The sequence below is a fragment of the Triticum aestivum genome, chromosome 3A (assembly GCF_018294505.1).
Source record: "Triticum aestivum cultivar Chinese Spring chromosome 3A, IWGSC CS RefSeq v2.1, whole genome shotgun sequence".
NCBI classification, from domain to species: domain Eukaryota; kingdom Viridiplantae; phylum Streptophyta; class Magnoliopsida; order Poales; family Poaceae; genus Triticum; species Triticum aestivum.
The window spans coordinates 597,612,789-597,629,311 of NC_057800.1; the positions used below are offsets into that span (position 1 = coordinate 597,612,789).

Below are 16,523 nucleotides of genomic sequence, written 5' to 3' on the forward strand. Positions count from 1 at the left end.
GACTGAAATGCGTTCGAAGCGGACACAAAGCGGGCGCTTTTGATGGCTTCTTCGTCCGGCGGCGTCCGCTACAAATGCATGCTGGCCCATCTGTCATCCAACGAAAGAGTCTACTCATCCATCCCATCCCTTTCTCTCTCCTCCTTTCCTCTGTCGCCACCCACGAGGGCGCGGGCACAGAGCACGCCGCGGTTTCGATGTAGCTGGGCACACCACCGGTGCAGCAGCTCTCCCTCCGGTGGAATCCGACGCCGTGACGACACCGCTAGGGAAGGAGCAGCAGTAGTTGGCCGTGCCTGCCTTCCATGAACAGGCAGCAAGGAGCTCCGCATCCAGCGTCGATGCCGTCGAGTCCAAAAAGCCATAGTACACCGGCGAGTCAGCTAGCTACTTGTTCGTTGGCTGATGGATTCGTTGGCTGATGGATTGGTGTTGACCGATGCCATCAAGCTACGGCAACCCGGCCTCGCGCTCGCGACCTTGCCTGGGGCTGCTACACGGCGCTCGCCCTCGCGCCCATGCCCGGCCTCGCCCTCGTGCTCGCGCCAGCGCTCGTCCGGCTACGCGCCCGTGTCCAGAGATGCTGCACGGCGCTCGTCCTTCCGCGGTGTCGGCGTGTTCCACCGCTTCCTCGGCCGACGGTGCTGCAGCCGGTGGCCTCGCCAGCGCCAGCGCCCGGCCTCGCCTCGCTCTGGCGCGAGCGCCCGTCCGGCTTCGCGCCCGCGCCCGGGGCTGCTGCACGGCGCTCGGCCTTCCGCGGTGTCGGCGTGCTCCACCGCGCGCCCGGCCGGTGCTGCTGCAGTTCGCCATGCTCGTCGTGCCGTGCCGCGCTCGCCCTGCCTCGCTGCGAGCTGCCCGCCTGCTACGTGTTCGATGAAATGCTGGAACGGACATGCACAAAATGGGTTTGCCTCCCGTTGGGCACACCTGTTGACCCAAACGAAAAAGCAGACATGCATATTCGCTTGGCCGACCCAAACGGACAAAAAGCGGACAAAATCCGTGTCCGTTTGGGTCACGCCGTTGGAGTTGCTCTAATATGTTACCATAGTTTAGGAGCATATGTTAGTTCACTTTGGGAGCACACATTTCGTGTGAAAAAAGTTTCATTGAAAAATTGAGCATGGAATCTAGTTTTAAAGATTTTTGACACAAGAATGCAACAATGAAAACGGTTCATAATTTGGATGCACGATTCATGGGATATTTTATTTTTTAAAGATAAATCTATGAAAGAAAAACGAAAACAACCAACCTCCCATCCCTTATATGCGGGTGAGAAAACCCATCAAAGCTCTTTGGTAGCGATAATTGACTCAGACCACCAGCCAAGTTTGAGGATAATCCTTAAAAAATGTAAATTTTTAAATTGTTTGTATTGCTTACTATACATGTCACGTGGTTAAAAAGATGTACGCCTTCACTAGTGATTTCACACAAAAAATGAAAACTCCTATCAAGTGTGTTACACGCGGGATGGCAAGCAATCAATACGTAGGCTAGAAGGAGGACAACTGGACAAGCGCTCACTTAATCTAGCAGAGAGAAGGGGGAACACAGAGTAGAAAAGAAGATGAAAAAACCAGAGTTGATTTATAAATGTTTCAAAAAAAATGTTGGTAAATCTTAAATAACATTTGTAAAATATAAATGTCAATTGTTTTATAAAATAATCAGGAATTTAGTAATGTTCATGAATTTGAAAATACTGAATATTTTTTACAAATGTTCTTGAACTTTGAAAACATTCTAAACTAAAAAATGTCCACAAATTTAAAGCATGTTTAGAAACTTTTAAAATGTATTCACGAATTAAAATTGGTTACAAAGAGAAGGAAAATAAAAACATAAAAATTAAGTACTAAAAAATTAAAAATATCTCAAAACCAAACCCAGTGAAACAAACAGGGAAAAACATGTAGAAAAGAAACTGATTGAAAGCTTGCCAAAACCATGGACGAAACAGTGTGCTATGGCTCAGCCTATGTGGATGGGTGCCCGTGGGCTGGCCCTAAATACACGGAATAGGAAATTGGGAGAAGAATACCTGGAGAGATGGCGAAACTATTTAGCAGGCTGGTCGACGGGCGCAACTATGTCTCGCTGCAAGCAAGACAAAGTCAGCTCTCGCTGAAGGCACAGTAAGACAGAGTCAGCTATCGCTGAAGGCAGCTGCCTAAATACACCGGCCCAGGTCGCGCGAGGCTACTGCCTCTTTTTCGGGTTTATTTGTTTGAATTTTAGTTTTATTTTTTATTTTTTATTTTGTTTATACTCCCAAAAATTCTAAACATATATATTACAAAATATAATTTTCATGATATTTTGAAAAATGTTAATCATGCATTTGAAAAATGTTAAAGTGTATAGAAAAAATGTTGACCATGTATACGAAAAAATCACAATGGGCGTGAAAAAATTGATCATGTATTTAATATATATAGAACAAGTATTTGAAAATTGTTAGTCAAGCGTTTCAAAAATATTGAATGTGTATAGAAAAATGTTGACCATGTACTAAAAAATAATGAAATCTTTTGATCATGTATATGAAAATATCAATCAAGCATTTTAAAAAATGTTGAAAAAATATTTGGAAAATATCAATCAAGCATTTGAAAAATATTAAATGTGCAGAAAATGTCGACCATGCATTAAAAAAATAAACTCTTGCATTTGAAAAACGTTGATAAAAACATTTGAAAATGTTAAATGTTCATATAGAGAATGTTGACCATGTATTAGAATAATGTTAATATTGTATTTGAAAAATGTTAATCAATCATTTGAAAAAGTTCAAAGTGTATAGGAATAATCTTGACCATGTACAACAAAAAGGTTAAACTTTTATTTAAAGATGTTAATCAAACATTTGAAAAATGTTTAAAATGTGTATAGAAAAATGTCGACTATGAATTAAAAAATGTTAAATTTGTATTAGAAAAAGATTAAACATGTATTAGAAAAATGTTGTTGATATATACAAAAAATGTAGAATGAAAACCAAAAGAAACAAAGAAAACCAAAAACGAAACCCGAAAAGGAAACAAAATAAACCAAAAGAAAGAAAGGAGAAGACATAAGAAAAGAAAAGTCTCGGAAGAATGAAGAAAAAAGAAAAAAACCAGTGAAACCTAGGTTCATTTCGCCTCCACCACATCCCGCCTACTACTTGAACAGAATCCCAATGCTAGCCCGGTGACTAGCACCGTTGAAATTTATCTAGGAAACCACGGTTCGAATCCCCATGCAAGGCTTCTTTTTCACTTTTTTCTTTTGAAGTGTGTGCGAGTGAGCCGGCCTGTAACTGTTGAATGGGCCATGTGACTCCCCTATGGGCTTCCTTCTCCTGCGTAGTCTGGCTAAGACTCCTACAAAGAAATAATAAAAAAAGTAACCTATGTACCCAATCCCGCCAAACCTACCTTTCGCTAAGGGTTTAACCTAGCGAATCCAATCTCTGTAGAGAGTTCATTGTGTTTTATGAATGGGATTCGATCTACTGCCCTGGTTCTATTCAAGGAGGGGGGGGGGGCAGGAGGGACCTTGGCTTCACTTGGGAGGATTTGGCAACATTGAAGGAGGAGTCATCTTCATCGACAAGTGCATGGACTTGCTGATGTAATGATTGGAAGGGCAGAGGTAAAGCAATTCGAGGCGAAAGCCCGGTGGCTTGGAATCATACGTCTTCATCCTTCACCTATTTCATACGTCGTCCACCGTACACTCGAACATTTTATCGACGGGTGCATGGACTCGATGATGTAAGGATTGGAAAGGCAGAGGTAAAGCAATTCGAGGCGGAAGCCCGATGGCTTGGAATCATACGTCTTCATCCTTGTGGCAAATCTGGCATCTCCTCTAATAGCAAGGAGCGCGCGAGATTGTTGCTGCCTCAGCGACCAAGGTCAGTCGAGGACGCAACTGAGTATAGGACCGAAGCCTAGGCTAAATGTGATTTGGTTTTCAAGAAGGACACATAGTAATCCCTTCGTTGCATAATGTAAGAAATTTTTGCAAGCTAATATAGCTTGCAAAAACTTCTCACATTATAGGGTGGAGTAGTAGTTTTCAGTACTTTCAATAAAAAAATAGATTTCTAGCTTCATATTATTATGTGTACCCGTTGCAACGCACGATCATATTTTTATAGTATACATAAATAATTGATCCCCACTACCTTTAATTCTTTCAGCATGTAGTCTTCCACCTCATCAAGTGTGCCGCGTAAACAGCCATTAACATTATTATTCAGCCAAATGCAAACCACTCGTGCATACTCTCTTTGGTCACACACAATGAAAGTATGAAACGTGTCTACATTTAAAAAAGAGTAGGTTTTGATTTAGATCGGTTTCTTTACACATAATTCATCTGAAAATAATCTTTCAATAATGATTGTACAAATGTTTAATTATTAAATATGAGTGAGGTTTCACAAAAAAAAGTGACAGGATATATAATGTAAACCGTTTAGATACAAATCGGTCGAAACCGCAGTACATGTATGATAATTAAGTATAGTGCAACTAATATATGTGATGGGTACATATCAATTGATTGTTTATTTATTTTTCCCTTGCGATAATGCCCTGATCATGCATATTAGGGGCCAATAATTAGTTAGATAATCGATGAGAGATTCAGACTTCAGAGCTCGTCATGGGCACCGGCATGCTTCGGGTTGGCTGAGGTCTTGACGGGGTAGGATGCCTCCATGGCGATGCCGCAGAGCCCCTCCTTGTCTTCCACATCGCGCTTCATGCGGATGTACCCCTTCTCGCCCCACTCCGGCCCCCACGAGTTCTTCACGATCCAGTACTTGGTGCCGTCCACGGTGGCGCCGTACCCCACCGCCGTCACGCCATGGTCCAGCTCCGTCCCGCACTTGCCCGCGAACACCCCCTCCGAGTAGAACTGGAAGTGCGACCCGCTAGCCTCGATGGCCACAGCCACCGGCTGCGCGGCCACCGCCTTCTTCAGCGCCGCTTCGTCGTTGGCCGGAACGTCCTCGTACCCGTCGATGGTGACCACGGCAGACGGCTTCTTGTTGCAGGAGGAGGCCTGCCGGGCCTTGTAGGGGTACGCGTCCTCGGCGGCCACCCCGCCGTGCTTGGCGATGTACTGGAAGGCGTAGTCCATGAGGCCGCCGTTGCAGCCGGCGTTGGACTTGGTGTCGCAGTCCACGAGCTGCTGCTCGGACAGAGACGTGAGGTTCTTGGTGCGGATCGCGTTGACGCCCTCCACGGCCGCGATCGTCGAGAAAGCCCAGCAGCTGCCGCACTGTCCCTGGTCCTTCACGGCGGTCACCGCGCCCTTCTGCCGCCAGTCCACCGAAGGCGGCACGTCCCGAGCGCTCTCGTGCATGAAGCCGCCGCCACCCTCCTTACGGCTGAACATGCGGTGGTGGGAGACGCGGGAGGAGGCGTAGGCGCGGCGGAACTCGTCGGCGGTCATGTCGCCGAAGCGGTTGAGGCGGAGCTTGTAGGGGGCGTCGCCGCGGTTGAACTCGTGGATGAGGCGGACGTTCTCCCTGAAGACGTTGAAGCGGCGGGCCTTCTCGGTGAGGTCGCGCGCCACCGTGTGCTGCTCCCTCCAGCGCTCGTACAGCGCCCACAGGGAGTCCTCCGACGCCAGGTCGTGCTCGCCGAAATCCACGGCGCTCGCCGGCGCTGGCGCGGCGGCCAGCAGCATGAACAGCGCGGCCGCGGCCATGGTGGCCGCAAGCACGATCGCTCTCGCCATTGATGATTGGAACCTTGGCAGTGCACGCGCTTGCTAGAGGTGGTCTGGAGTGCTGTGAGACGGCTGGGTGTGGTATGGTGGTGGTAGCCATGGCGATCAGCTGGTTCTTATATAGCGGTGGCGAGCCGAGCAGAGCAGGAGTGATCACACTGGCAAGATCGATGTGTTCCATGCAAGAATGAATTGCAGTTGCAGGTGCACGTTGCTTGCCGGCAACAACTTACTGCCTACTGCTCATGCATTCTCATCAGTGGCCACGTACGTAGTACAGTACAGTACATCAAAATGGTGGTTAATCCATTAATGCTCCATCGTATTACCAGCTAATGCCATTGTTAGCTACGCATCATACTAGTTGTGCTCTTGCGGATGCCGTGAATTCGCACGCAGTCTTCTTAGTTAGGTCGTGGGGATTAATGTGGCGCGTGCGCTCGATCGTACTCCCTTCATTCCAAATTACTCGTTAATTTAAACTAAAACTACGACGAGTAATTTGAAACGGAGGGAGTATATACGTACGCAGCGAGAGTGGGAGTGGGAGGACGAGACGATTGACAGATTAAGAATTAGCGGGGCGTTTACGCCACGGCCATGTACAAATTAACACTGCACGCGCATATATCTTTCTATCTAACTGAGGATGCATTGTGCGTTTCTAGGAACCAGCTTCCCGTCCGTCGCATCATCTCTCACATCTCACCGGAAAGATATGAATTGCGGCAACAGGGAGAAGACCACAATCAGCTAGGGGGTCGCAAACTCGCAACGTGGAGTCTTGCTTCTTTGTTAATATCACTGAACATTAGTTGAGCAAGTATCCTTTTTGCAATTACTACGAGACAGTAAGGGGGCACGCAAGCGTGTTGTGCCCCGGCCCGAGTGATTCTGATTAGCCGATGGCGATCGATCGATCGATAGCTCGACTAGCTAGGTTTCAATTATTCCTCAACACGTGTCGTCTGTCATCGATCCGTCTGTAGGGTGCAGTGCCAAAGCTTTACGCATGAATCGCGCATTCATTCTAAGTCGTCCGGGGTGTATAGATGTCGCAAGCAACTGGATTTCTCAGAAACAGTGGAGCAGTTTCTGTTCTGGTACATGACTCTTTTGTGAAGGAAAAAGGAGGGCAACCAAAAACGAGCAGTACGCACGTACGTACGTGCATTAGGAAAAACAAGCTTTACGCATGAGTCACATCGACTGAGACCTGAATTGAATTCCGGGCGCCTACATCTCAAACGTCGTTGTGCTGCATCTATTTTTCTGAGTTGTTTGTAAATATGGGGAAGGAGAGGACAAACAAATGGATGGAGGGAACAACAGATGAGTGCATGCGTGGTTTCGCACGGTGTTAAGTTGTCAAGCAATGGAAGACTTGCAAGCATGCACAAACTATCTATCTATCTAACTCGGGTAATTAGCCAAGCATTTGCAGATGAATGGTTGTCAAGTGCGGCTTCGAGAACAACACACTGAAGTACGACACAACCGATTGGTTAGTTGCTTCATTCGAAAGGAAACCAGCATTTTTTGGCCGTAAGGTAGTGCTACGTGTCGCCTCTGTTACCAAGGTCCTCCGCCACCCGATCATTGCAGTGGTTGCCGTAGCTGGACGAGTTAAGCGGACTCTGGCCCAAGAAAAGATCCAGCGCAAGAACACCGCAAAGAAGCACACGACGTCGGCATGTGTGATGCCAACAAGGGCACACTCGGCGCTCGTGCTTATTAAAGTTGCATCTCCGGCTGGCTGTGTTGGTACACTTTATTACCATCATGTGACGATTAGGCCGATCCTTCTAAGATATGTGTCATCAAAGTGTTTCGATACGTGAAGCGACATAGCACGCTGGCGGAAACATGCGCGCATATGTGTGTGCGACTTCATCTCACAGACTGCGCCGTACGCGGGCACACACGGCATCACCAGCCGTTTCGTAGATCACTTGGGTTGGCCACCTCCGAATCCCATCCCAGAGCAGAGCAACTCTAAGGACACGTTGCATTCCCATGAAGCAGGCCCGTGGACGAAAATTTGGCCTGTTTGGTGGCAATGTGTTTATTGTTTGGTTTGTGTAGGACTCTCGATGGGGTGGGTGGGGGGGGGGGGGGGGGGGAGTGGCGGAAGGAATTGGGTCACCTCCCAATGAATCGATCACCCTTTATGGTCACCTTCGGCTCACCGCCCAAACCCCGTCACCATCCGCCCTCCCCCCCTCCTCCCCCCCCCCCCATCGAGAGTTCTCCGCCCCGCGTGGATTCGTCACCGACAAGCAGGTAGCGGCGCATCTCCCCTGCCAGCGGTAGACAGCGGCATTAATTTGTCTTGCTCCTCTTCGCCGGCCTGTTTCGCGCCTCTACGCGGATTCACATATGGTTGTAAGGGCATCTCCAACGGCAACCCCAAATTTCCTCCCGCAACCGCCCGCGGGCAGGGGGACCAATCCGCGGACATGGATGCGAGAGGCCGCCATCCAATGCTGACTATGCATAAAATCCACTCATCAACCTCTCCAAGCTTAAACGTTCGCTCGTCCTCAAGCAAGAAGGTTGATTACCAGAGTTGTCCATCTAGCTCATCAATAAAGATTGTTATTCCATAGGCGTATCCTCGTCTTCTTTGCAAGCTATAAGCAAGATAGACCACATTTGTACAAGGTAGCACATGCTAAGTTATATAATGTATTTTGACATCCAATCCACTTAGAGCTTCAAGTAATTTCTACGCTTCTTGTCAAAGTTTAATTTAGCATGAAAACAAATACTTGGATCCTCTTACTAAATAGCTTATTCATCTATTTTTGTTGTTTTTCTTTTTAAACAAACTTGAGAACAAAGAGTTGTCAAAAAGTCAAGATATAGAGCATTTCATTCATGCCCAGTAATGTTCTCAAGTCAAGACTCTCAATTACTTACTTCGATTGTGGCGCATCCACAATATGTATCTCTAAGTTATCAAGATTATGCCAGAAGGCGGTATACAAATGAGGGATTTCGTTGTGGCTTATGTTTGAATACTACTACGACCAAGAATTATTTATTTTAGCGCAGTGATCAGGATTCTTTTATTACCACGTACACATACTCCCAAGAGAAAGCCGAATAATATTCGTTGTAATGTTGTCACTACGAATATTAACAAACTTATATCCGAAATCCGAGTTGAAACTCTGGTGGATCGTTCATTGGCCAGCGGTGTCCTCAGCATAAACTCAAGAGAGGTGACGAAGTCACAGCCACACGGCATAAAGCCACATAAGATGACAAGGACATGGAACCAGCAAGAAGCTGAAACACCATGTACTGCAACATAGATTTTGGCATAATCTTAAATACTACGGAGTACCGATTCCTTATAAACAACGCCCAAAGCAAGAACTATTGAATCTATTGTTTTAAACACTATGGGGTTGACCTACTCCATAATTTTTCTTTAAAACAATTTTAACAAGTGTCAAAAAATTATTCAACCATTATTTTCCTTTTCTTTTGAAAAAGTAGAGATCATGCCAATATCTTTTAGAGGGTCATAAGATTGATCCCGAGATAAACAATAACTTGAACAAAGTGCATAAAACAATTAACTTGGCAATATGGGGCCTAAGTTGAGCAAGTGCTTTATGCAAATATAGAACAATCATACCTAAGCAATCATGTCAAATAGTGGGACACATGATTGCATAACATTTGTCAGATGAAGATCATTGCACAAGACTCTACACATACAAAAATAACTTCCCCAAACTTAGAACTTTGCAAGAACTAATCTTATAGAAAGTTATCAAATGAAAAGAGAAAGTGCAATGTATTATAGAAGAGTATGGAAAGTGGTTACCTCCATCAGCTTAAAGTAAGTAATAAAAACTTTTGTTGTTGACATGTGTTGACGCTCAAAATTGGCACAGTCATAAAATTAGCATAGGTTATATCAAGACCAATTCAAACTTATGATTGGAAATCACCTTGGAATGTCTCTCTCTGAGAATATCAAGATGGATATGAAGATGGTCTAAAACGGAGCTCGGACTCAAAAGTTATGACAAGTTCAGAGATGCTCATGTTGACACCAGAGTAAAGAAAGGCATAAAACTCAATCAAGATGACCTCTGATGGAAACTGTTTCAACATGAAAGTTGTGCATATCTCGTCGAAACGATTGATTTTGATATAAAATCGTCTTAATCCGAGTTCGTATGCAACCTGTGGAGGCAAAATAAGGTCAGAAACAGAAGCTGCAGAGTCAGTTCGGACCAACCGAGTTAATTTGATCGATGAGAGCGAGTTGGTCCGAAAATTTACCAGAGAGTTGGCAATGTTCACTTGGTAGGACCGAAGCAAACCAATTGGTGAAACCGAGTTGATCTGATAAATTACAGAAGGATACAGAGAGTTGGCAACGTTCACTCGGTGGGACCGAAACGAACCAATCGGTGAGACCGAGTTGGTCCGGGAAATTACCAAAGATTCCTGTCCGAGTTAGGTTAGGGTTTTTGATGTTTTGGACGGGATTTTTAGTCCTTTTCTTGTACGGGAAGTCCAGCCGCCTCTTATATATCTAAGGGGTGACGGCCGATTGAACAACACACAATCGATCAAATCATCTATCACTTTTTATCTTTTATCTTTTCTCCTTAACCCTAGTTCTTCTTCTTCCTCGTTCTTCGTCTGTTCTTCTTGTTGCAGGGCGGCGAACCTCGAGGCCCTAGGGGCGATCAGGTCGACCTAGGGCAGCCCATAGTCGTCGTGCGCCCTGATGGGGTCCCTCCCGGGCGTGTGGGGTTTCAGGTCAACAAAAGCGCCCGCCGGATTGCCTGCGTACCGCGCTTCCAGACGGGTCTCCTTCGACGTGAGCTGCAGTGCATCATGAAGGAAATATGCCCTAGAGGCAATAATAAAGTTATTATTTATTTCCTTATATCATGATAAATGTTTATTATTCATGCTAGAATTGTATTAACCGGAAACATAATACTTGTGTGAATACATAGACAAACAAAGTGTCACTACTATGCCTCTACTTGACTAGCTCGTTAATCAAAGATGGTTATGTTTCCTAACCATAAACAAAAGAGTTGTTATTTGATTAATGGGATCACATCATTAGGAGAATGATGTGATTGACACGACCCATTCCATTAGCTTAGCACCCGATCGTTTAGTATGTTGCTATTGCTTTCTTCATGACTTATACATGTTCCTATGACTATGAGATTATGCAACTCCCGTTTACCGGAGGAACACTTTGTGTGCTACCAAACGTCACAACGTAACTGGGTGATTATAAAGGAGCTCTACAGGTGCCTCCAAAGGTGAATGTTGGGTTGGCGTATTTCGAGATTAGGATTTGTCACTCCGATTGTCGGAGAGGTATCTCTGAGCCCTCTCGGCAATGCACATCACATAAGCCTTGCAAGCATTACAACTAATGAGTTAGTTGCAAGATGATGTATTATGAAACGAGTAAAGAGACTTGCCGGTAACGAGATTGAACTAGGTATTGAGATACCGACGATCGAATCTCGGGCAAGTAACATACTGATGACAAAGGGAACAACGTATGTTGTTATGCGGTCTGACCGATAAAGATCTTCGTAGAATATGTGGGAGCCAATATGAGCATCTAGGTTCCGCTATTGGTTATTGACCAGAGACGTGTCTCGGTCATGTCTACATTGTTCTCAAACCCGTAGGGTCCGCACGCTTAAGGTTTCGATGACAGTTATATTATGAGTTTATGAGTTTTGATGTCCCAAAGTCAGTTCGGAGTCCCGGATATGATCACGGACATAACGAGGAGTCTCGAAATGGTCGAGACACACAGATTGATATATTGGACGACTATATTCGGACACCGGAAGTGTTCCGAGGAAGTTTCGGATAAAACCGGAGCACCGGGGGGGTTACCGGAACCCCCCGGGGGGTTAATGGGCCTCATGGGCCTAAAGTGGAGAAGAGGAGGGGCTGCCAGGGCAGGCTGCGCGCCCCCTCTCCCCCTAGTACGAATTGGACAAGGAGGGAGGGGCGGCGCCCCCCTCTCCTCTCTCCCTTCCTTCCTCCTCTCCTACTTGGACAACGAAAGGGAGGGGAGTCCTACTCCCGGTAGGAGTAGGACTCCTCCTGCGCGCCTCCTTCTAGGGCCAGCCGCACCCCCCCTTGGATCCTTTATATACGGAGGCAAGGGGCACCCCAGAGACACAAGTTGATCCACGTGATCTTATTCTTAGCCGTGTGCGGTGCCCCCTTCCACCATAATCCTCGATAATATTGTAGCGGTGCTTAGGCGAAGCCCTGCGACGGTAGAACATCAAGATCGTCACCACGCCGTCGTGCTGACGAAACTCTTCCCCGACACTTTGCTGGATCGGAGTCCGGGGATCGTCATCGAGCTGAACGTGTGCTAAAACTCGGAGGTGCCGTAGTTTCGGTGCTTGATCGGTCGGGCCGTGAAGACGTACGACTACATCAACCGCGTTGTGCTAACGCTTCCGTTGTCGGTCTACAAGGGTACGTAGATCACACTCTCCCCTCTCATTTCTATGCATCACCATGATCTTGCGTGTGCGTAGGAATTTTTTTGAAATTACTACGTTCCCCAACAGTGATATCAGAGTCTAGGTTTTATATGTTGATGTTATATGCACGAGTAGAACACAAGTGAGGTGTGGGCGATATAAGTCATACTGCTTACCAGCATGTCATACTTTGGTTCGGTGGTATTGTTGGACGAAACGGCCCGGACCGACATTACACGTACGCTTACGCGAGACCGGTTCTCCCGACGTGCTTCTCACAGAGGTGGCTTGCGGGTGACAGTTTCTCCAACTTTAGTTAAACCGAGTGTGGCTACGCCCGGTCCTTGCGAAGGTTAAAACAGCACCAACTTGACAAACTATCATTGTGGTTTTGATGCGTAGGTAAGATTGGTTCTTGCTTAAGCCCGTAGCAGCCACGTAAAACTTGCAACAACAAAGTAGAGGACGTCTAACTTGTTTTTGCAGGGCATGTTGTGATGTGATATGGTCAAGACATGATGCTAAATTTTATTGTATGAGATGATCATGTTTTGTAACCGAGTTATCGGCAACTGGCAGGAGCCATATGGTTGTCGCTTTATTGTATGCAATGCAATCGCGCTGTAATGCTTTACTTTATCACTAAGCGGTGGCGATAGTCGTGGAAGCATAAGATTGGCGAGACGACAATGATGCTACGATGGAGATCAAGGTGTCGCGCCGGTGACGATGGTGATCACGACGGTGCTTCGAAGATGGAGATCACAAGCACAAGATGATGATGGCCATATCATATCACTTATATTGATTGCATGTGATGTTTATCTTTTATGCATCTTATCTTGCTTTGATTGACGGTAGCATTATAAGATGATCTCTCACTAATTATCAAGAAGTATTCTCCCTGAGTATGCACCGTTGCGAAAGTTCTTCGTGCTGAGACACCACGTGATGATCAGGTGTGATAGGCTCTACGTTCAAATACAACGGGTGCAAAACAGTTGCACACACGGAATACTCAGGTTATACTTGACGAGCCAAGTATATACAGATATGGCCTCGGAACACGGAGACCGAAAGGTCGAGCGTGAATCATATAGTAGATATGATCAACATAGTGATGTTCACCATTGAAACTACTCCATCTCACGTGATGATCGGACATGGTTTAGTTGATTTGGATCACGTGATCACTTAGAAGATTAGAGGGATGTCTTTCTAAGTGGGAGTTCTTAAGTAATATGATTAATTGAACTTTAAATTTATCATGAACTTAGTCCTGGTAGTATTTTGCAAATTATGTTGTAGATCAATATCTCACGTTGTTGCTTCCCTGTGTTTATTTTGATATGTTCCTAGAGAAAATTGTGTTGAAAGATGTTAGTAGCAATGATGCAGATTGGATCCGTGATCTGAGATTTATCCTCATTGCTGCACAGAAGAATTATGTCCTTGATGCACCGCTAGGTGACAGACCTATTGCAGGAGCAGATGCAGACGTTATGAACGTTTGGCTAGCTCAATATGATGACTACTTGATAGTTTAGTGCACCATGCTTAATGGCTTAGAATCGGGATTTCAAAGACGTTTTGAACGTCATGGACCATATGAGATGTTCCAGGAGTTGAAGTTAATATTTCAAGCAAATAACCGAGTTGAGAGATATGAAGTCTCCAACAAGTTCTATAGCTAAAAGATGGAGGAGAATCGCTCAACTAGTGAGCATGTGTTCAGATTGTCTGGGTACTACAATCGCTTGAATCAAGTGGGAGTTAATCTTCCAGATAAGATAGTGATTGACAGAATTCTCTAGTCACCATCACCAAGTTAGTAGAACTTCGTGATGAACTATAATATGCAAGGGATAACGGAAACAACTCCCAAGCTCTTCGTGATGCTGAAATCAATGAAGGTAGAAATCAAGAAAAACATCTAGTGTTGATGGTTGACAAGACCACTAGTTTCAAGAAAAGGGCAAAGGGAAGAAGGGGAACTTCAAGAAGAACGGCAAGCAGGTTGCTGCTCAAGTGAAGAAGCCCAAGTCTGATCCTAAGCCTGAGACTGAGTGCTTCTACTACAAAGGGACTGGTCACTGGAAGTGGAACTGCCCCAAGTATTTGGCGGATAAGAAGGATGGCAAAGTGAACATAAGTATATTTGATATACATGTTATTGATGTGTACTTTACTAGTGTTTATAGCAACCCCTTAGTATTTGATACTAGTTCAGTTGCTAAGATTAGTAACTCGAAACGGGAGTTGCAGAATAAACAGAGACTAGTTAAGGGTGAAGTGACGATGTGTGTTGGAAGTGGTTCCAAGATTGATATGATCATCATCGCACACTCCCTATAATTTCGGGATTAGTGTTGAACCTAAATAAGTGTTATTTGGTGTTTGCGTTGAGCATGAATATGATTTGATCATGTTTATACGGTTATTCATTTAAGTAAGAGAATAAATTGTTGTTCTATTTACATGAATAAAACCTTATATGGTTACACACCCAATGAAAATAGTTCGTTCGATCTCGATCGTAGTGATACACATAATCATAATATTGAAACCAAAAGATGCAAAGTTAATAATGATAGTGCAACTTATTTGTGGCACTGCCGTTTAGGTCATATCGGTATAAAGCGCATGAAGAAACTCCATACTGATGGGCTTTTGGAACCACTTGATTATGAATCACTTGGTACTTGCGAACCGTGCCTTATGGGTAAGATGACAAAAACACCGTTCTCCGGTACTATGGAGAGAGCAACAGATTTATTGGAAATCATACATACAGATGTATGTGGTCCGATGAATGTTGAGGCTCATGGCGGATATCGTTATTTTCTCACCTTCACAGATGACTTAAGCAGATATGGGTATATCTACTTAATGAAACATAAGTCTGAAATGTTTGAAAAGTTCAAAGAATTTCAGAGTGAAATTGAAAATCATCGTAACAAGAAAATAAAATTCCTACGATCTGATCGTGGAGGAGAATATTTGAGTTACGAGTTTGGTGTACATTTGAAAAATTGTGGAATAGTTTCGCAACTCACGCCACCCGGAACACCACAGCGTAATGGTGTGTCCGAACGTTGTAATCGTACTTTACTAGATATGGTGCGATCTATGATGTCTCTTACTGATTTACCGCTATCGTTTTGGGGATACGCTCTAGAGACGGCCGCATTCACGTTAAATAGGGCACCATCAAAATCCATTGAGACGACGCCTTATGAACTGTGGTTTGGCAAGAAACCAAAGTTGTCGTTTCTAAAAGTTTGGGGCTGCGATGCTTATGTGAAAAAGCTTCAACCTGATAAGCTCGAACCCAAATCGGAGAAATGTGTCTTCATAGGATATCCAAAGGAAACTATTGGATACACCTTCTATCAGAGATCCGAAAGCAAGACTTTTGTTGCTAAATTCGGAAACTTTCTAGAGAAGGAGTTTTTCTCGAAAGAAGTGAGTGGGAGGAAAGTAGAACTTGATGAGGTAACTGTACCTGCTCCCTTATTGGAAAGTAGTTCATCACAGAAAGCTGTTCCTGTGACTACTACACCAATTAGTGAGGAAGCTAATGATGATGATCATGTAACTTCAGATCAAGTTACTACCGAATCTCGTAGGTAAACCAGAGTGAGATCCGTGCTAGAGTGGTACGGTAATCCTATTCTGGAAGTCATGCTACTAGATCATGATGAACCTACGAACTATGAAGAAGCGATGGTGAGCCCAGATTCCGCAAAATGGCTTGAAGCCATGAAATCTGAGATGGGATCCATGTATGAGAACAAAGTATGGACTTTGGTTGACTTGCCCGATGATCGGCAAGCAATTGAGAATAAATGGATCTTCAAGAAGAAGACTGACGCTGATGGTAATATTACTGTCTACAAAGCTCGACTTGTCGCAAAAGGTTTTCGGCAAGTTCAAGGGATTGACTACGATGATACCTTCTCACCCGTAGCGATACTTAAGTCTGTCCGAATCATGTTAGCAATTGCCGCATTTTATGATTATGAAATTTGGCAGATGGATGTCAAAACTGCATTCTGAATGGATTTCTGGAAGAAGAGTTGTATATGATGCAACCAGAAGGTTTTGTCAATCCTAAAGGTATTAACAAAATATGCAAGCTCCAACGATCCATCTATGGACTGGTGCAAGCATCTCGGAGTTGGAATATACGCTTTGATAAGTTGATCAAAGCATATAGTTTTATACAGACTTACGGTGAAGCCTGTATGTACAAGAAAATGAGTGGGA

General features: G+C 44.9%; 1 protein-coding gene across 1 annotated transcript; it reads right to left on the reverse strand.

Annotated features, from left to right (window-relative positions):
• Nucleotides 1-4,458: 4,458 nt before the first annotated feature.
• Nucleotides 4,459-5,837, reverse strand: LOC123062474 (thiol protease SEN102). Its single transcript, XM_044486007.1, has one exon. It carries the CDS (start codon nucleotides 5,743-5,745, stop codon nucleotides 4,651-4,653), a length of 1,095 nt encoding a protein of 364 aa, XP_044341942.1. The 5' UTR covers nucleotides 5,746-5,837; the 3' UTR covers nucleotides 4,459-4,650.
• Nucleotides 5,838-16,523: the final 10,686 nt, after the last annotated feature.

Bases quoted from the DNA above. Each gene is read 5' to 3' on its own strand.
- LOC123062474 (XM_044486007.1), bottom strand. From the start codon at position 5,745: ATGGCGAGAGCGATCGTGCTTGCGGCCACCATGGCCGCGGCCGCGCTG.